Source organism: Tachypleus tridentatus, chromosome 1, assembly GCF_004210375.1.
Source record: "Tachypleus tridentatus isolate NWPU-2018 chromosome 1, ASM421037v1, whole genome shotgun sequence".
Lineage (NCBI taxonomy): Eukaryota > Metazoa > Arthropoda > Merostomata > Xiphosura > Limulidae > Tachypleus > Tachypleus tridentatus.
In genome coordinates, this window is record NC_134825.1 from 78,611,514 (window position 1) to 78,633,622 (window position 22,109).

Here is a 22,109-nt window from a genome sequence, read left to right on the forward strand (position 1 = left end):
CAGTTTTGCATCCTATCCTTTAGGCTTGTTTTCTGCACATTATGTTTTCTGTTTGGTGATTAGAGCTTTTGCTATTCATCTCCATTCCCTGGGGTTGTGGTTCCATTGTCATCTTCTAGCCCATTCCAAACTGTGGTCAGTCAGTCAGTCATACTTGTCAGCTTTTTCAAGTGGTTGCTTGGGTGGGTTGATTAATTTGATGTCTTTTTCAACACTCACATCAGTTGAGCCCAACCTTTTCCTCACTGACTTCATTTTCTGAACATGAGGTTCTATTGCTTTTGGGGATGCAGTTTTAAATGAAAACACTAATCTGTTTAGGTCATACACATGTGCATTCTCTAAAGTGGAATCTGCATGATAAATAGAACCTTGCTTAGGATTTCGTGGCTGCTTCTATTACACTTCCTATTTATATAATGAATAATTTGCTTTGGTGGTTATACATAATTTGTACATAAGCAGGCATCCTGATTCCTCCTCCTTATCATCTAAATTTACATCTGTTTATGGATACATAAAGGGTCAATCACTTGGAAACTTTAGGTCGTTGATTTGTTGACGAGCAGTCCTTTCATATCAACATTCTGAAGATTCTAATCATCCATCAAACTTGGGATCACTTCCTGTCTCTAAACAGACATTGCTTGTTGACTATTCATTCTGACAGTTCAATGATGATGACATATATCAATCACTAAAGTGGCATGTGGTCAAAATCCTTCTGTTTTGTACACTGGATCTCTTCTGTTGGGCCCATGTGCACTGCACCATATTTGTTTAGTCATATCATCATGATTTATTTGTTTTCTGTTGGCTTTGCAATCAGTGAAACTTCTTTCACATCAGTGCATCTACCACGATCCTGAATCACAAATACCCCTCATTTCGTCTTTGGTGCCTCCTCCTCAGGCATTGAATATTGATGTCTCCAGTCAGGAATGGTCCCAAAGTTTCCTATATGCTTATTCTCCTATCTGATCATTTCATTGGCACTCTGTGCTGGGTTCTTCTGATAGCTCTCTATTGCTTGGTTCAACCATGGTTTCCCTGTTTCTACCTGCTCCATTTATTCCATTCTGTGCTCCTTCCCTTATTTCTCACTATTCTTTGTTAACCCCAGTCATCAGCTCTACATCCTACAATTTATGTTGTTTATCTTTAAATCTGGTTTTTATCTGGTCCTTGGTTAGAAAATTGGGTTTCTCCCATTGCATAGTTTTCATTTGGTTTAATCCATACTTTCTTCTTCCATGGAAGTGGAAAATCTTTCACATACAGTCCCATTTCTCAGGGATTCCCTCCTGCTCAACTTACTGTGGTTGGTGTCTTGAGTTTTTTTTCTCCTTTGTTTTGAGTTATTGGGCAGCTTTGTTCAATATTTTTCTTCTTTCCCATTACTGTGTGGAGGCTTTGTTTCAATTGTCCTTACCATGCTAATCCTTTCCTTCTGGATTTATACTCCTCCTCAACAACCAACTCCTCTGAACCTGGATGTTAATATGGTTTTTCATTCCTGATTTTTACCTCCATTCTAGCCTCTTTCCTCTTGTTCTATGTTTTAGCATTCTCTTAAAGCATATTTGTTTCTCCTCTTGTCCCGTGATGGTTGTCAACAGTCTCACTTGTTTGCCATTGATCTTATACATACATTTGACCCCCATACCTATTTTCTCTTTTGTCTCAATTATTTATTCTTCCTGAAAACCTTGGGGGTATGTGAGGGTAACTCCTTTTTGCCTATTTCCTCCTTCTGTTTCTTATCTCTACTCATCCTGATTCGAATAGACTTCATGTCTGGTGGGTGTCTTTTGTTTCTGTATTACCTGCACAGCTTCTTTCCATGGTTCACATTCCTGATTCTTTATCCTATGGTAATCTGCATCAAGAGAGCTATCTCTTCTACCCTTATCAGTTGAATTCATCATTTGATTCAGTTGGCTTATTCCTCATTCTGCCCTTCCCACAGGAATTTGTACAGTGTAACTTCTCATCAAATTCAACACCTCACCTTTTCCCTTGTTTCTTGTCTTTTTGGTTATTGAAAGAAATCCTGCAATGGAGCATGCAAACTACACCCTAACACATTCATCTCCCATTAGTTACATCATATTGTAGTTTTGATTACCTTCAGTTTTTACCTTCCACTTCTGGCTCTTTTTTAAGCTTTAGTGCAACTCTGAAGACTGGGTAAATTTATATTAATGCTTTCCTTCCTTTATACCTTCACTACATGAATCCTGCTCTGTGGCAAGTTGTGTCTGACCATGTATTCTAGAATTCAAAGTCTGCACTGTATAGCATTGTTGACTCGTGCTTTTCATTCCATGGTTTTACACTGCTCACTTTTGAAATGGGTGTTTCACAAGATCATTGAAGGTCAATAATCTTGTGATGTTGCTTCTTAACCTTGCCCATTCCAGACTACACCACCCATGGACTACATGGGTAAAGCAGAAGGGAATAACTGTTCAACCCTATCATATCATGATTGAATAAATTGGGGTGATCTACTTTTTAAAGTAGGGTTTTGTGATCACCCATTCTACTGTTTTAGGTGGTGATATTCCTCCATACTCTCCTATGTATTTCACCCCCCCCCCCTTTTCTTTAAGGAATGTATGGGAAGCCCTTACCATTTTCCAGTTCCAAGCCACTGGACTAGTCAACAGTGGAGACATCCTGTTGAATGTTCCACACAGAAAAAAACAGTTTAATACAGAGTAGAGTGGTGGTGTTCTGCTGGTGTAGAAGATGTACTATTCTTGAATATGCATTATTCAATTATTATGTAGTGAGATTTGAATTGCAGTTCACCCCTTTGATTGGGAACCCTTATTCTACCTCTGCACATGTGTTTGTACCCTGTGGCTGAGTTTTGGATTTAAAAAAACCAAAACCAGTCAACGTTAGTTTTCATGCTCATTTAAGGTTGTCTTATTTTCCTTCCTTTATTGTGCTACCTCCAATGTTGTAGGTGACAGTAGGAGTAAGGGGAATTGTCTGATTCTATCCTTTTCTATCCCTCGTACTTTTGTCCTCGGATGTTATTGCCCATTAGATGGTGTCTGTTGGTTTCATTATTGGAAGAGCAAACTTGTTTACACAGACATCCTTTTGATATTAGAATTTGGGTTCTCAAATCAAGATATTCCTCAAATAACATGTCATGCCCTGTGGTTGGAGTGGTTCCTGATACCCTTTGATCTCTGGGGTTTGAGGTAAACACAGTATAATCCTCATCCTACCCCTGATTGGAAGTCAGTTCTCAGCTGCATAGGATTTGGAGATAGTTAACTCACTGAGTATAGACTGTCATGCCCTAGCCACTCTATTGTGGGCTTATCTTTTATTTTCCCATTTTTCTGCTTTTTGGGATTGACTTGTGTATATCTGTTTAAAGGCTGAGATAATTATCTTTTGCTCTACTCATTATGGATGGGAGAGATGTTAGAAGTGGTGCAGTTCTGTTTGGATCTCCTAATCTGACTATCTCCTCTATGGAGGTATTCTTTAGATACTTTTGGGGGTTACCCTTGCACTGGCCCTTCTTCCTAATCAATGTGGGATTCTAACTGATCTTGTGAAGTTAGTACCATATTGGAAGTTATAGTTTTCCTGTGTTGAAAATGCATTTCCAGTACATACTTTTCTCCTCTCACACTTCTCATCCTTTTTCCCTGCACTCTTCTGGTGCATCTGTCTTTTGCCAGACATTGAAGTGATAGTTTGTTTGAGGCACATGGAGGGAGTCACATGAGTGTATCGATATTGCACTCTTATTGGTGTATAGGTGATGCATGATAATAAGAGAGAACAAACATGTCAGAATTACTTGATTTCAATTGAGGGCAGGCAGAAGGCTAGTGACATGTATAAAGAAAATGTTCACATATAGGTGGCAGCAATGAAAAAGAATACTAATCTTAGAAGAGCAAAGTACCTATTGGAAATGCATTGTTTGTTTTTATGAGATTAAGGTGCTTGTGCAGTTATCTAGTTCTTTTCATTTATTTGTGTAAAATAGTGTCTAATTTCAAAATTAAGGAATTACAACTTTTATTATTATTACTATAACTAAACTTTCTTTTCAATTTGTAATGTAAGAGTGTTGTAATTTTTATCACAATTATTATGTGTATTATACAGGATGGAACTTAATAAATCATCAAATGCTAGTGATTATGTACCATCCAATGAAGAGATTATAGAAGAACTGACTAAAGACTTGGAAGTATCTCTAAGTAAACAAGAAGTTAATGAAGGCAGTGAAGAAAATAATAGATCTTCAATTTCCACCAGTCATCCTCCAAGCTCTGACAGTGTGTATCCACAGAAATCACATGAAGGTTTTAAGGAAGAGCAAGAACATAGTTCTGAACCATGTTGCAGTAATATTTTTCAAGATAATGAACAATTGTACTCAAATATGTGTCAAAAAGATAATGAACAGTCAGTATCACAAGAAGAAAATAGCCAAGAAAGTGAAAATTCCATTGTTTTGGAGGAAGAGGATGAAGAGATTGTGGTTGATGAAGAATATTTAAAGGATTTAGAAACGACAATGACAGAAGATGAAAAATTGGTAGATTCTGTATTTTATTCTTTTTTTATTTAATATGCATCTAAGATCAAATAGTTGGTAGGTTTTCCAGCTCATTTAGTAATGATTAAAGTATCTTTCAAAATACTGTAAATGAACTGTTGCTTTTTTGGTGTTTATCTATGTTTGTAATTTACCAGTCCTTGTGTTATTAGTTTCAGTTTGTGAAAATTGATAATGTATCTGTATTGTTCATTTAGACATAATATTTAACATTAAATAAACACTCAGTTTTGAAAATATTTCATTGTGATACTTCTTTTTTAAGAAAAAATTTAAAATCTTACCTTGTATTTTTTATAAGGCTTTTATTTTATAAAGCTAAATTTTAACATTGCTTTGAAATATAGTGTATACAGTTTTACTGTGTTCATGATCATCAGCATAAAACGTTCTGCCATATCAAAAAATTTATACAAAGTGGGTTGTTTTTTTTAACTGTTAATTATAAGGTTTATTTTAATATGTGTAGTATGCTTTAAAATTATTTTATATTCATTTATGTTCAAAAAATTATTTTGAGGGACATTCAAGAAGTTACTAAGGCTGATAAACATGTCCTCACAATACTGGACTTGTTGTGGAAGCTTAAATTGATACAGTTTAGTCCATAATGATGGAACTAAGCCTACTTTACCATGTTCCACAAAAACTATCTTATTATCATAGTGTAACATCATGGTTCAAATTAATTAGGAAGTAATAAAGTAAAATTAACTAAAACAAATTCAGTGCTATAAATTTGGTTGAAATAAAGCATTTATCTTTTTTTTTGCATTCTGTATGCATACCGTTGCTAAGAATATTAGTTGCTCAGACCATGTGATGTGATAGCGTATGTACTTGAAAAGAATAATCAGAGCTTTTATTAGATGTTTAGTTCACTAATCCATTGCTTGTAAAACTCAGATATAGGCAGTAACATTAAACCATGAAAAACAAGTATGAGAAACAATGATTGTCTGAAATTAATGATATTACACATAGCTATAATAAACAAATTAGCAATATTTTGTTAAATACTAATTTGACATTCCTCATAGTGATGATGAATGCAGTGTAATGCTGAGAAACAAATAAACAGGAAGTTCACAGACATAAATGTTTTCATATATAATACGACTGAAATCAACATAAAAATTAAAATTTGTTGTTTTGAAGATTATATATGCACAGAATTTAAAAAGTAAAATATTTGTATTAAACATACTTCAACTCTGAAATATTTTTCATATGCATTGAAGACAGATTACAGTTTTATTTTCTATAATTTTTCTGATTCAGCAGAGGAGTTTTGTTTGCCATTGAGGTGGGATGTGTCCATTTGGGTGTGAAAATAGTAAATATTTGTCATGTGTTTCTTAATATGCTACTACTTTGGAATAAGTTTAAAGACACTTTGAAGTGTGTGTTATGTCCTAAGCATACTTTGCTTACAGAAACCTTTGTTTTACATCAAGATCAAAAACGTTTTAGACTTCTCACTAATTACTTGGATTTTAATTATTGTAATACATTTATGTGAAATTGTTTCTTTCATACAAACTGTGAATATTAAATACTGTTAACAGAACTGCAAACTTGTATGTATTAGTAAAGATTTGCTTATAAATTTCAACTATGAGGGAATGTTTATTAGTCATGTTTTTATAGAGTAGTTTTATAAAGATAATGGTGATTTTTTTAAGTTGAGAACCATGTTTTTAAACATTGAAGTGTCATCCAAGAACAAACGACAATCCACATGGTGTAACTGTATGCATTGAAAAGTATAAATCATGGTAGAAGAGGTTCACAGTCATAATTTGATTGTAAATTTCTTATAATAAATTCATATTGAAGATTCTCATAGCTGACTGAAATGCTTTTCTAAACATTGAAAAGCCTGAAGAGAAATTCAGTTATAAGAAGGTAGTGTATCTTTATCAATTCTAAGTAGTTGTTAGTTTCTGCTTCAGATTATCAATAGTTGATAAGCATTTATATATTTTTAAAATAGATAAAGAAAGAAGAAGCCCAAAGCCTGAAGAATGAAGGAAATGAAAAGTTCAGAGATAAGCAGTATCTGGAAGCCATTAAGTTGTACAGTAAAGCTCTACAGATATGTCCATTATCTTTTACAAAGGAACGATCAACAATGTATTCTAATAGGGCTGCTTGCAGAGCAAAACTTGTAAGCATTGTCTATACATAGGTATCATGAAAGAAAGGTTAAACTTTCTTAAAATATCTGCATATTTCAACAACAACAAAACAATGTACACAATTATATGTTTTGAGTGTATACATTGTTTTTTTGCTTTAGTTAAGTGCATAAACTTAATTCTCAGTAACCTAATTTATTTTTAGTCTTAGAAGAATAGTTTTAAACTCATTTGATTTAATATTGAAACATTTTATAGAACAAAAAGAATATCTAAAGAAACTAAAAAATTCCCAGGTTAGTGGTTTGTTCTTAAGTCTTTACAATTTCCATTAGATTTCTGTATTTCTGGAAGTGCTCTAATCACTTTTACAATAACTGTAAATTACTGCTACAACCATTTGATTTATCTTCCATGGATGTCAAGAACTTAGTCTGCTCTGTTGAGTGACACTTAAATTTTATATGTAGCTATTTTCAAAGCTCTGATTCATTAATTTTTCAGACATCATGATGTGACAAAGAGTTGAGAGGGTAGCCTATAGTAATATAATCACCAACTTAGAATGAAAAATCATATGAGAAACCAAACATGCATAATTATTTTCTCAAGGAATTATATGTTATTAGCAAATACCAACATGTATCTTGAGATGGACAAAAAGTTCTGTTACAGTCAATAAGTATATTGTTTACATACATACGATTCAGGGCCAGTGTGGAGATGATAGTTGAAACTTTTTCATTTTTATTTGCAACTTACAGTAAATAAATGAATGTTCTAAAATTAAGAAATATCAATAATAAAGCATTAAGTTAAATATTGCCCTTCATAACATCATAATATGTTATATGCATTTTTCAGAATAGTCAGTATTTAAACTGTAAGTGAAACTGCTATTAAAAGTTTTATAACACACTTAGTCTAAGTTTTTTTACCCCTAATCATCAGAAGGTTTTTCAAGCTGTTGTAATTTTGTTAAATCTTCAAATCAAATGTCTATCTTAATGAAATGTTGTCTGTGATCTTATAGTTACAAAATCATTTGTTGCTAGGTGTTCAACTATCTATCTATTTTTTTTAGTAATACTCAGCTTTTCTTTCTTAGAAATGAGTGTACAACTTACTAAGTGAACACTTCATAACAATGAATGTAACAAAAGACATGTAAATATATCACAACAGTTGTAAACAAAAGGTACATGAAAATGTACTTTAGTAGACATTTTTGTGCAACAACATATTAAAAGCTTGTTAATGGTTTTAAAAAGGTTTAATGTTACATTGTAGAATAACAGTAAGTTTGTTTATTGATAGTATTAAGTAAAGTTTAGTCCTAACTAAACTAAAGCAAAAGCCCACACAAGTTACAATGTTAATTTATTTCTTTATTTAATATAAGTTGTACGTAATACAGGATTAACTAATGTTACATCTATTGCAACGTTTAATGTCTGTTATTGAGATTATTTTGTATTATTCTATAAATCCCATATTTAAAGAAGCAATGTTGCAATAAACATACACGTTTGACTACAGATGTTTTCTAGGTCTCTGCTAGTGTTAATTAACAAGAGAGAAAATAACACTGTCTCTTTTATATTATGACTAAAGTGACCACATAGGATAAACATTGTATTTCTTTACTACACGATAAATAATAACATTTTTTATAGTATTGTCAACAATAGCAAAGACAGACAGACATAACTAGGATAGCAATATATTTTTAAAATCCACAGAAAAGCATTAATTATAATGTGAAACATGTGCACATACATTTTATGACCACAAGTAAACTGAGGTAACAGATGGCTATTCAACATATGAAAATCACCCTTTATCTAAATATAAAATAGTAATAACAGCAAAAAACCTAATTAAAAAAAACTCACAAATTTTAAGTCTTGTTTCAAGCATATAAAGCATTTAAAACTAGTTTTGCTGACAAACACATATACTGTGGTTAACCAAGATGTTTCCTGTAAATATGGTTTGTTTGGTAACTGATCAAAAATGATGGTAAAAATATTTTAAATCAATGGTGCATGTTAGATGTACTACTGCTATGACAGAGTTAGATGGCATTATCACTGTAACTTTTTTAGCCATGGTAAAATTGAATGAATGTTGAATATGTGTACAGTTACAACAGAAAGTGTTCGTACTCCTGGATCGTGAGTAGTTTTTTCCTCATAACTTAAAAAGTTTCACGATTAAAATAATGAAAGTATGGTATAATATAAATATTATACTAACACATATCTACATAAAGTTTTATGTAAATTGAACAACAAATAAACTGTTTATAAACAAATAACCAAACATAGGAGGGGCAGAAAGTGTTCGTGCATCTACAGTAATGGTCAGTTATGTAACCTTTCAGGTGAATTACTTGGCGCAGTCTCTCCTCATAGCCCTCCATGATCGTTTGACAGTACTCAACTGTATTTTCTTCCTTCTTCTTTACAGAAGGCTTCCAACTCTTGCAAGTTTTTCAGATGACGCTGATGAACCCTGGTCTTCAACTCATGCCAAACGTTTTCAATTGGGTTGAGATCGGGTGACTGCGATGGCCACTCCAGAACACTTGTATGGTTCCTCTGCAACCAGGATTGCACATATTTCGATGTGTGCTTAGGGTCATTGTCATGCTGGAAGATCCAGTGACGCTCAAGTCGCAAGTTCCGAGCATCATTTTTGATATAAGTGCCCAATATATCAATGTACTCTTCTTTTTTCATGATTCTGTTGATGTGGTGAAGGCTGTCTACACCAGAAGAGCTGAAGAAACTCCATAACATGATCGAGCCACCTCCATGTTTAACTGTAGGGACAGTGTTTTTTGGAAGATTTTGTTCCCCCCTTCTTACGGAAAATATAGCGAACATCATTATGGCTGAAAAGCTCGATTTTTAGTCTCGTCTGACCAAAGAATACTCTTCCAATAGGTAAAGGGTTTATCTTCATGCTTTCTTGCATACCTCAATCGTGCTTCTAAATGAACAGGCTTTAAATATGGAGTTCCATGAGGACGGCATGCTTTGAACCCAGAAGAGCGTAACATGTTCGTAACTGTAGAGATGCTTACTTCAATCCCAGTTTCCCTCACCAGTTTCTGTATGTTATTACATGTTAAATGAGGGTTCCTACTAATTTCTCTGAGAACATTCCTCTTGATTCTCTCTGGAATTTTGGTGGGGCGCTCAGAATGAAAGAGGTTAGCAGTTGATCTTGTAAGCCTAAATTTGGCAATTATGCTTTGAACAGTAGATTTCGGCGCATTAAGTTGTGTAGCAATACTGGAAAGAGACACACGAGACTTGTATTTTACAATAATTTGTTTTTTTTAAATCACTGGATAGTTGTTTCCTGTTCGCCATGATCACCAAGCAGGTAATGACGGAGTTGGTGCTAAATTCCCGGAAGTACATTTTTTGCTGGCTAAATTCCAATAAGTATGAACCCAGTGTTTAGTTCTGGAAGGGTATAATGTAGTTTATTTGCCAAACTAAACAAAATTTTTACAGGAATATCAGTTTTTTCACATGTTCTGAACTGTACGAACACTTTCTGCTCCTCCTATTTTTGGTTATTTGTTTATAAACAGTTTATTGGTTGTTTAATTTACATAAAAATTTATGTAGTATAATATTTATAATATATCATACTTCTATTAGTCTAATCGTGATACTTCTTAAATTATGAGCAAAAAACCACTCAGGACATGGGGGGGTACGAACACTTTGTCATAACTGTACCTTTTGTAATTTGTTTCAGTGGTCTAAAGCAAATGTATGTTTTTTTCTGTTTGTTTTTTTTTTCTTCTCATATCCTGGTTTTATTTCACAAAAAAGTTTAATGAGTTAATGTTAATTTATCCATTATATGTGTTCATAGATAGCAGGTGGGGCAAAAGCAGTTACATGTTAGTTGTTTCATTTACAGCAGTTTATTTTCCAGTCTTTTACTTGTAAACACACAATAGCTCAATTGGTTTTGTTGTCTACATAATATTTCTTTTAGTATCAACTGTACAGTAACTCTTTTCAACACCCTCTTTCTCTACAATGCATATAAAAGTCAATTTAATGTACTTCTTAAAAAAGATGATATAGATAGAATGTGATTTGTGTCTTAGCCAGATTTTGTGTTTGTTGGTTAGGGTTTTCATGAAGTTACTTGCTTCATTATTCTGTACCTTTATTGCCAGGTTATCAAAATGTATAGCTTATATTACATTCTTTGTTAGAGCTTGCATAGATATAACTTCTCTGAAAAATGGGAATTTATTTTTGTGTGTGCTATGTTAAAAAGTGTGTCTATGAAGGGCAGTTTGAATGGTAATTGATTTTATGGTATTGCAGGAACAGAATGAAGAAGCTATTTCTGACTGTACGAAAGGTAAGAGTAACTGAAAACTTAAGACGTGCACATGTATACGTGTTAGAATATCTATAGATTCCGTTATTTTAAATTATAAAAAAATGCTCATATTTAACATAGAAATTATTACTTAACTTTATAAGAAATATTAATAAAAATACAAAAATAGAAATTATTTGATTTTATATTTTTGTAAATACAATAAAAATAATTAGAATGTGGTGGAATTATTAGTAAAATGAAAAAAATATATACATTTTTTGGTGAATAATAACAGTAGTTTTATTTTCATTTATACGTGATACACCTGTGTAACTAAAAGCTAGTGATTTTTATTGTCAGCTGATTTTATTAGAACCATTGGCAACATCAGAAGTTTATTTGTTATATTTGTTTGATATTTTAGTCGGTTACTTGTTTGACACAGTTTTATTTTGGATTGGACAGTCACAATAAATTTCCAAAATGTCATGTTCCTCATAAAACCAAAAAACTGTTCTGACAGTTAGATTGCATTAACAGTCAATTCTTGGAACAGTTTCAAGTTTTATGAGGAACATGATAGTATTATATTGGTTTTAATAAAATTAGGACTGATTCTTCAACATAGTTTTAAGTTTATTCACTCTTTCGTGCCATTTTGTAAATAAGCAACAGAGTTTTCTTTTGGGGTTGATGAGCTGTGATAAATCCTTTTATGGAAAGTGTTGTTTTAACTATCTTATGGAAATTAATACCTGTATCCTTTTTTTTTTAACAGTACTAAACATGTAATATCTCATTTTGTATTGAAAAGGAAAAGTTTGATTCTTTTCCACCAGCAGTCTCAAAGTTATATATACAAGAGAATGTATTATATTATGTAGTCCCTTGCTGGTACAGCTGTGAGTCTATGGATTTACAACACTAAAATCAGGGGTTTGATTTCCCTCAGTGGACTCAGCAGATAGCCCAATGTGGCTTTTCTATAAGAAGACAGACTGTATTATGTAATGCGTACAATGAAATTAGCTGTATTTCAAAAAACGTGATAATCAAAATTACTGGGTTATTAGTAAATTAAGCCCTTATATCATGTCCTGCTACTGAAAATTTGTTAGTTGTATATTAAAATTAGGATTTGGTAATAGTTTAATCTGATTGTGTAATTTTCATCATGTACTGAATTTTTCAGTAACAAGCAGCACTATACAATAATAGGTGTTTGTCATGTCTTAAAATATTCTGAAATTGCTGTAATCATATCATTATGATAAAATTAACACAAACTATCACTAAAATGTGCTTAGTAGGTTACTGAAATGCACAGAAGCTCTCTCTAGCAGTTTCAAAACTTGAAATATTAATCAATAAATGTGTCATGTGGGTAAGAGTTGTTTGTTGAGGTGACTGACACACATTTGTTACCTAATGTTGCACCTTTTCAAGCTGGTATTGGTTGGCTTTTACAATCATTTTGACAAACACTTTCTGCTCATATGAAGTGCACTACTTTTTCACATTTCCATCCCACGCTCATTAAACTTTACTCTTTGTATTCCTGAAGAAGTGGGGTCAACTATTTAAATGTGCTCTGGCTTCTTCTTTTTTGAAACATACTGCAAAAAGTAGTGTTTGTTTGTCATAAGGTGATTGATTTAAACACAGTTTGTGAGAATGTGAATGCATTTTTGTTTTTTAATGTTTAACAGTGTAAAATGTTAACATTTGTTACAATAACTTCAAGTGCCTAAATTATGGATGATGACAGTTTATTTATATTTGTTGGCAATGTTCATGTAATTTTTTCTATTTCAATTTTTTCTGATGGTCATAATTCTGTTTTGTATATGTATAAAACTGCTTAATCCCAAAAGTTCTGGATTTCTGAGGTATTGAATCATTACCTTGTTTTGGTTATTAATGGTGCTTAGTAGGAACTGAGTGAGTACAACCTGGTTCTAATTGTTCGGTATAATTACATTCATTCAGTTACAGGGACTTTGATCCTCCACTCGTACAGCAGTAAGTCTATGGATTTACAATGCTAAAATCATGGGTTCGATTACCCTCTGTGGATTCAGCAGATAGCCCAGTGTAGCTTTGCTATAAGAAAACACACACATTCAGGGACTTTTAACTGCAGAGCAGACAATCTTTTCTTTATATTTTAATAAATTGTACATGTAATAAATGTATTCTCTACTTTGTTGTTAAATTTGAAGGATTTGCATATTTATTTTTAAGTGGCATTCAGATTAATTATTTTCAAGTTTTTGTTTGTGATGCTACAGAATTTGTGACTTGGTATCAAACCATGTGATATTAGAAAATTTGTTATGAAACTAGGTCATAAATATCTGGTACCACACTAGTTTCTAGCAAAAAGAATTAGTTTATACCTATCTAAAACTATATTTTATTAAAGGGAAAAAAATGTCAATGCAATAGTAATAGAAACTTGTGATGAAAATTATTAAAATGATTTGGTAGGGTTAAGTATATTATTAATAATTTCTGTTTCATTGGACACTAAATGGCAAAATATGATGCAAGACTTTTGTAATTTTTGATTGAAATTGTAATTCTGTACACAGTATACCAATTTATTTATTTAGTATTTGAATGAATGGCCAGTTCATTCAGTCGTTTTTGTAAAAACATTTTTGTGCGTTAATATCTTTTTAAAAGTAAAGTATGGTGCAATGTTAGTGGGATATATTGCAACTTATTTTATTCAGCTCTAGATTTGAACCCAAGCTATTTAAAAGCAATTTTACGAAGAGCACAACTCCACAAAACAAGTGAAAAGTTAGATGAGGCTTTGACTGACTACCAACAGGTGTTAGAAATAGATCCAAATATATTAGAAGCACGTGAAGCTTGTATGGTGAGTGATTTGTAAAAAAATACTTGTAAGTAATAATTAGTAAAATGTTTCATAGGTTTTTCTTGCTAAAGAATACACTTTAGGTTAAAAAAATATGAAGTGTACAAATATGACAATATTGTATGCATAGTATGTAATTGTTAATTGTTTTGGAAACTAAGGATATAATTGGTATGTAAAGATTAATTAAAATTTTCTCTATCAGGTTTGATGAGAGAATTATATTGGGTTTGTCAAATAATTATTTATAAAATTATTTGAGTTAGGAATACAAATGTTTAAGACTGAGTGTATATATAATTTTGGAATAAGTAAAATGTTTTTGTGGTGATTTAATGTTTGAAAACTACAGCAAATTTACTGTAGAATTATTAAGAAAGACATGAATCATTATCAAAGAGATTTCATTAACTCTTCACATATAGGATCAACCTTGTAACCATTAAGTAATAATGAAAGTATTAAGACTATAATTATAGTATGTGATGTTATACAACATTTTATAGATACAATTTTGTCTTGTTATAAATAACATAAGACAGAGATTAGTACTAGTAACTTGTGTGAGAGAGGATGTGATATGTGGTGGAAATGGTAAATAGGTGTGAATTTCTGACTAATATTTCCATAAACAAAGAAGATTGAAGGCAATAAAAACTAGATGTACTTATGCAGTGTCCGTGAAAGTGTTCTACTTTAAAAGTAAACAAAACCAAAATTAAGAATAGCGTATATTTATCTCCTTTTGCAATTCATATGTCATGCTGTGTTGTAGCCTGTAGAGTGCATAACTTTAATACACTACATTCTATTTACTAACTAGTTTTTTTCGTTTGTTTTGGTTAATTATTTGCTCTAGTCTTTTTAGTCTTTTGGATAAATTTTGAAATAGACAATGTGTAGATATGGTAGTTATCAGGATTCGATCCTGGGTCTTCTTGATAAATGGCTGATGCGCTTTTGACAAATTTTGATAGAAATTTATTCCCACTCATGACAGTGTTACCAAAGTAAATATGTATAATTTTCCATGTTTCCTTAACAAATTTCCTTATTTACTGTTGGTAATATAGTCTGTTTTTGTAGCCGTACATAGGTTAATGATATTTACTCATAATTAGCTGTTCCCCATTCCATGTGGTATGAAATGACCTAAAATTATCAATAACTGTAAAATTTTAAGATCTTGGACTTTCTTGGTCAACATAGTGATGTAGTAAATTCCACATTAGTGAATAAAAACAGCTGTGTTTTTAATAACATATATAAATAAATAATTTTTATTGGGATCTCTTTTTGTGATTCATGGCATGCACATATTTTACGAATGTCACAAAAGTGCAAATTGCAATGTTAAATGTTCTTTATGTGATGTCAGTTATCAGGATTTGATCCTAGGTCTTCTTGATAGATTGGAGAAATTAAATTTTACTTTTAGTAATATCTGTATTATAATGAATAATTTATGTTAAACTTTGTACTCAGAGAGTGGAGGTAAGTTAATTGGAGAGTGGGCAGGACTTGTAGAACAAATACCACTATTCTTACACAAGGGGAGATTGATGATTTATTTAAATATTTGGCCCAGCGTGGCCAGGTGGTTAGGGTGCTCAACTCATAATTTGAAGGTTGTGGATTTGGATCCCTGTCACACCAACATTCTTGTCCTTTTAATTGTGGGGGCATTATAATGTGATGGTCAATCCCCCTAATTGTTGGTAAAATAGTAGCTCAAGAGTTGGCAGAAGATTGTGATGACTGCCTGCTTTCCCTGTTGTCTTACACTGCTAAATTAGGGACAACTAGCACAGATAGCCTTGTGTTGCTTTGTGCAAAATTAAAAAACAATTTAAATATTTTCTCTTAAAATTAATAAATTTGCATTTTAATGCTATGTTTATTTATATACATTCATAACAAAAAAGTTTAAGTAAATGTTGAATGTAACTTTGAAAAGTCGTAACTTCACTCATTGACTTACCTGTGGAATTATGGAATACTGGGTGCAGTTAATAAGTATTTCTAAGTACATTGTATTATTATAGTATGCTTTTGTGAGACAATATTTCCAAGAATAATTTTGTTTCCTGAGCTTTTAGGTTCTTCCAGAACAGATTAAGGAGAGGAATGAGAAACTGAAAACTGAAATGTTAGGTATGTTTCTACATTTTCCTCTATAGTATCTGTCTTTTTCATATATGAAAAGATTATTAAAATGTAAAGGGTTATAGCAAAACATCTAAACCTAGAAATTAACTAGAGCTTAGAAAACATACAGATGGCAAGGCTGTGTATGCTACAGAGTAGTCTTATTTTAAAGTGACTCATCTTCCCATCAAAATAGAATAAGGTGAAAAAGTGTTGTTGTCATTCTTTATGATGGCTATAATTACACACTGTTTCTCTATAGCACCCCCTTGGTGTGGGTTCCTGTATATTGTGAGGGGACTTCTCAGGGAAGGTTCTGTTCTTTCAGTTTACCTCCTCTGGGATCTAAACATCTACCCACGTGTTTGCTGTGCATTGGCTGGTCTGCTTGGGCTAGGGTCAACCAAGTACCAGTGTTGGATGTTTTCAACAGGTGTTGTGGACATTGTATCTGATGCTGGTATTTGGGTATAGTGCTCACAAAACCATGGCATTGCTGCAGTGTCCTTGTTTGACATTGTAGTGTGTCTCCTCAGAGGGCATTGAAATTTCACGTTTTTTTGTTATGGATCCTCTAAATAAAACTAAAAAATAGTGAAAACACAGTCCATAGATAAATAACCACATCTTGAAGGTTCTGAGCACCAATCTTCAACATCTGTTGTACCTCATTTTCTTATCCTAAATTCTCTTTCAGATAAACTTATAGGGCAAATGTCTCCCTTTTTCATTTAGAAGGGGTTAGAGGGACTTGCTGGCTCTCCAAAGTCAGTAAAGAAGCTTTATTCTGGTGACATATTAGTGGAAACATCCACATCTCAACACAGTGCATTCAAAGACATTCAGTGCATTGGGGATAAATCTATTGAGGTTACACCTCATGCTACTTTGAATTTGTCACAAGGGGTTACTGTTGAGGGGGATTTGAAGAACATCCCTGAGTCAGAGTTTCTTGCTGGTTTCTCCACTCAAGGAGTTTCTGCAGTGAAGCGTATCTCCACTCACAAAGATGGAATTACGATTTTGACCAGTATTCTTGTTATGACATTTACATCACCATGTTCACCTGCCACCATCAAAGCAGGTTATCTCAATTGAAGAGTACAGCCATACATTCCAAACCCTCTCCTATGTTTCCAGTTTCAGTGTTTCGGTCACTTAAAGACGTCATGTTGTGGTTCCTTGACAAGTGCTCATTGCAGTGGCAAAGACCACGATGCTTATAAGTGTGAAATGGACCCTCATTGCATCAATTACAATGGTTCTTACCTTTCCTACTTTCGTTCTTGTCCTAAATGGTTGGAAGAAAAAGAGGTGCAGCATTTGAAAACGATTCATAACATTACATATCCTGAGGCTCAAAAGTTGCTGTCCACCTTTCATCTTGGGTGTATGCTGCTGCACTTCATTCCACAATTACAGTGGGAGTGCAGACAGATCTCTCTGTACCTCCAAAAGAATTGTTTTCAAAACAAATGAAAAGCCTTTTGACCTCCATGGTTAAAAAAGTTGATGAATCAGTGTCAACATCCATCTCTGTCCCTTACATACATTCCAACAAATTCTGAAATCCACTTCCTTTGATTGTGGGTACAGGCATTTCCTTGGATACATCTTCTTTTCCCACCCCAAGATGCAAAACGATCATTTGTTCATGTCCCCAGTCACTAGAATCGCCTTCTAACAGCAAAGACCTGCCCAGTTGACCCAAGGCAGGATCCATGGAGGTTAATAGGCCTCCCTCAAATAAGAACAGTAAGGAAGAAAGAAATGATCATAAACAGAAGGTTTCTCCACCCAATTTGTCCACAGGTAAATAAAAATGGCCACCTTGATACAATGGAACTGTCAAGGTTTACGTTCTAATCTGGATGACATCAAAACACTGATTGCTTCCTACCATCCTGTATGTGTTTTCTCACAGGAAACATTTCAAAAACCTGCCAATACAGTCATCTTTCTGCTGTTTTCTTGGAACACAAATGACAGTCTGTGTGATGGATGAATGCATGGAGGGGTGGCACTGTTGGTTGATCAACATGTGTTCACCCTGTTTTTGCCACTCGAGAAACAACCTTGGAGGCTGTAGCCATCTGTGTTTCTTTGGGTCATACCATCACTGTTTGATCTCTCTACCTGTTGCCTGGAGAGACATAATCAATCAGATCTTGATGCTCTCATTGAACAGTTACCATTTCCCTTTTTAATCCTGGGAGACCTTAATGGACATCATCTCCTCTGGGGAGGTGCAGATATTGATAGGAGGGTTACTCTGTAGATCGTATGCTCTCTGATCACAATATCTCTTTTTTCAATACTGGTTCTTCTACTTATTTTCATGCACCTAGTCAGTCCTTCATTGCTATTGATCTTTCAATTTGCTCTCCTTCACTATTTTATCATTTTTCATGGAGGGTTGACAATAATCCAAGAGGCAGTGATAATTTTCCCATAAATTTGAGAGAGGCTAGCTGTGGTAGAGGCCACCTGACTCGTGTGCTCGGTGGAAGCTGGATCATGCAAACTGGCCCTCTTTCACTGCTCTTGCAGAATTTGATCCTGCCATCAACTGTAAGCCATCAATAGACAACTGTGTGGCAGCAGTGACTGACTGTATTCTACAAGCAGCTGCTCAATGTGTTAAAACTTTATCATGTTTTCACTATATCCTCATACATGGTGGAATCCTGCCTGCCATATGGCATGAAAGGCTCAAAAACGGGCCTGGGATACTTTTTGTAGTTATCCCACACACTTGCACCTCATTGCTTTCCAGCAGGCCCATGTACATGCTCGGTGGGTAAGACATTGAAGCTAGAAGGAATCTTGGATTATGTTCACAAACAGTATATCTTCCACCACCAGTTCCAAAGTCATACAGGACAAGATTCGAAAGGTCATTGGGCAATATAATTCTGTCCCCCTCTTGATCTTGCTTTCTCATGGCCAAGAAGCAGCTGATATCTGGGGTATTGCTGATACTCCAGGTGAAAGCTTTTGTCTGGCATCTAGCACTTCTACCTCTTCCTCGATTTTCATGGCCGTCAAGACTTGGCCAGAATGATCAATTCTTTCTTTTTGAAGTGATTGTCTCTATGACTATAATCATACCTTTACACTGGTGGAACTCAAACTAGCAATTCATCAGTCTGGCAATACATCAGTTGGACTTGATGATGTACACTGTGAAATGCTGCACCACCTATCTTCTGCTTGTTGTAAACCAGATCTGGCAGGAGAATGTTTTTCCTGATGCCTGGTGCCAGGCTATTGTACTACCTTTTTCTAAGCCTGGGAAGGACCCCAAGATTCCTTCAAACTACCATCCAATTGCTTTGATGAGCTGTCTCTGTAAGACCTAAGTGAGGATGGTTAATGCTCATCTTGTTTTGTTCTGACGACAGTGCTCCACCATGGACTACCTGATTTGACTTGAAATGTCAGTCAGAGAAGCCTTTTCAAATGACAACATCTTGAATCAATATTCTTTGACATTGAGAAGGCTTATGATACAACATAGAGGTATGGCATTTTGCAAGACCTCTGTATGCATGAGTTTTGTGACTATTTGTCCAAGTTCATGTGGGTTTGACACTTTCTCATTCTTTTCTACAGAAACTTGGATCCCTCAGGGCTGTGTTTTGAGTATCACATTTTCCAGTATAAAGACTAATGCCATCACTGAACAACTCCCTCTCACTGCTGCAAATGGGCTCTACGTTGATGACTTTCATATCTCATGTCATTTGTTGAACGTGAGATATATTTAGTGGCAGCTACAGACTGCCCTCAATTGTTTATTGAAGTGGACCACAGCAAATGGTTTTAACTTCTCTCTCTCTCTAAAACTGTTTCCATGCACTTTTGCTGCCAATGGGGTATTCACGTTGGTCCTGAACTTCATATCGGTGAACTTGTGCTGCCTATGGTCTCTGAGACAAAGTTCTCGGTACTTATTTTGACTGTATGCTTTTATACTACACATCAAGCTGCTACAGGGCAAATGTATGAGAACACTAAACCTCCTCCATGTTTTCTCTTCCACCACTTGGGGAGTGGATTGATGTTCTGTGCTAAAGAAATATCGTGCTCCTATTTGATTGAAACTCAACTATGGATCACTGGTCTATAGCTCTGTCAGGACCTTGGCCTTAAAGATGCTGGACCCCATTCATCATCATGGACTTTGCCTCTGCACTGGGGTTTTCTGCACTTCTCCAGTTCAGAGCTTATACATCAAGTCTTGTGAACCTTCTTTGTGCCTCTGCCATCTGCAACTGTCATTACTATACACTTTGAAATTTTGTTCCTTACCAAAACATCCCACCTGGGGTTGTGTTTTCCTTCCTCAGTGGCCCATGCTTTTTCAGAACAGACAATCTGCCATTTCTACTTTTGGACTTTGTATCCAGGCATAGTTGAATGAATTGGGTCTGTCCTTGGATAACATTGCTGTATCCACTGGTCAGCCCATCCCACTGTGGCTTCTTACAGTCCCCAGTTGTGACCTATCTTTAAGTCATCTGAGAAAAGCAGATACTCCCAATTGGAAATACTGTCTGTTGTTTGCTGAACATTTTTTGAACCATTCTTCCATTCCTATTTATACAGATGGTTTGAAATCAGGTGACTGTGTGGACTCTGCCATGGTTTGTTGTGGTTTGGTGGTTGCGTGCAGGGTCCCCTCTACAGCTTCTGTGTTCACTGCTGAACTGTATGCCATTTCTCTTGCCCTGGATCACATAGAAGCTAAGCAATACTCAAATTGCACTATTTATACTGACTCTCTTAATTCTCTACAGGCCCTGGAATTGCTTCATTGTTAGTTCACACCCTGTTCTCACCAATATTCAAAACTGGATGGCCCATTTCTCTTTAACACCTCCCCTTGGTGTGGATTCCTGTACGTGGTGGTGGGACCTCCCAGGGAAGGTTCTGTTCTTTCAGTTTATCTCCACTGGGATCTAAACATCCACCCACGTGTTTGCCGTTCATGGCAACCCATGAAGGGGAGGAGAGGATCCTGGTGGTTGAGGGGTCCAACCTTAACACACCACTTTGGCCTTGAATTCCTGTAGACAGACAGCCTTTGGGTGGCCCACCTTGGGTCAGTCGACTGGTCCACTTGGGTTAGAGTCAACCAAGTACCAGTGTTGGAAGTTCTCAACAGGTGTTTGGGTATAGTGCTCATGAAACCCTTATGTTGCTGCAATGTCCTTGCATGACATTGTAGTGCGTCCCCTTGTAGGGCTCTATGGTGGGTGGGGTCAGTGGGTACCGAAATTTTCCTTTCTTCCTATGGATCCTCCAACAAAAAATTTAAATAAAATAATGAAAAACAGGTAGTAGGTAAACGACCACGTCTTGAAGACTCTGAGCAACAATCTTCAACATCTGTAACACCTGTACTCCATTTTCTTATATTACATTCTCTTTTAGAAAAACCTTTAGGGCAAATGTCCTCCTTTTTATTCAGAAGGGACTAGAGGAACTTGCTGGCTCTCCAAAGTCAGTAAAGAAGCTTTGATCTGGAGACATATTGGTTGAAACATCCACATCCCAACAAAGTGAACTCCTCTTGAATTCAAAGGCAATTGGGGGTGTACCTATTCAGGTTACCCCTCATGCTACCTTGAATTCATCACAAGGAGTTATTGTTGAGAGGAATTTGAAGAACGTCTGAGTCAGAGATTCTCGCTAGTCTCTTCACTCGAGGAGTTTTGCAGTGAGGCGCATCTCCACTCGCAAAGATGGAGTTACACTGCTGACAAATATCCTCGTTTTGACATTCACATCACCACGTACACCTGCCACCATCAAGGCAGGTTATCTAATTTGCAGGGTACAGCCATATATTCCAAAACCTCTCCGATGTTTTCAATGTCAGAGGTTTGGCCACTCAAAGACATCCTGTTGTGGTTCCCTGACATGTGTTCATTGTGGTGCCAAGGACCATGAT

The 22,109-nt window shown here is 34.8% G+C and overlaps 1 protein-coding gene across 2 annotated transcripts in view; it reads left to right on the forward strand.

Annotated features, from left to right (window-relative positions):
- The window catches only part of LOC143253071 (tetratricopeptide repeat protein 1-like), a 44,796-nt gene that overhangs the window by 14,001 nt on the left and 8,686 nt on the right, over nt 1–22,109 (forward strand). For both annotated transcript variants that reach the window (XM_076506272.1, XM_076506262.1), the window contains 5 exons: nt 4,150–4,585; nt 6,603–6,776; nt 11,115–11,151; nt 13,854–14,002; nt 16,102–16,156. In XM_076506272.1, coding sequence (XP_076362387.1) covers nt 4,151–4,585; nt 6,603–6,776; nt 11,115–11,151; nt 13,854–14,002; nt 16,102–16,156 — 850 coding nt within the window. In that variant the 5' untranslated portion in view covers nt 4,150. The remainder of the gene's footprint in view (nt 1–4,149; nt 4,586–6,602; nt 6,777–11,114; nt 11,152–13,853; nt 14,003–16,101; nt 16,157–22,109) is intronic.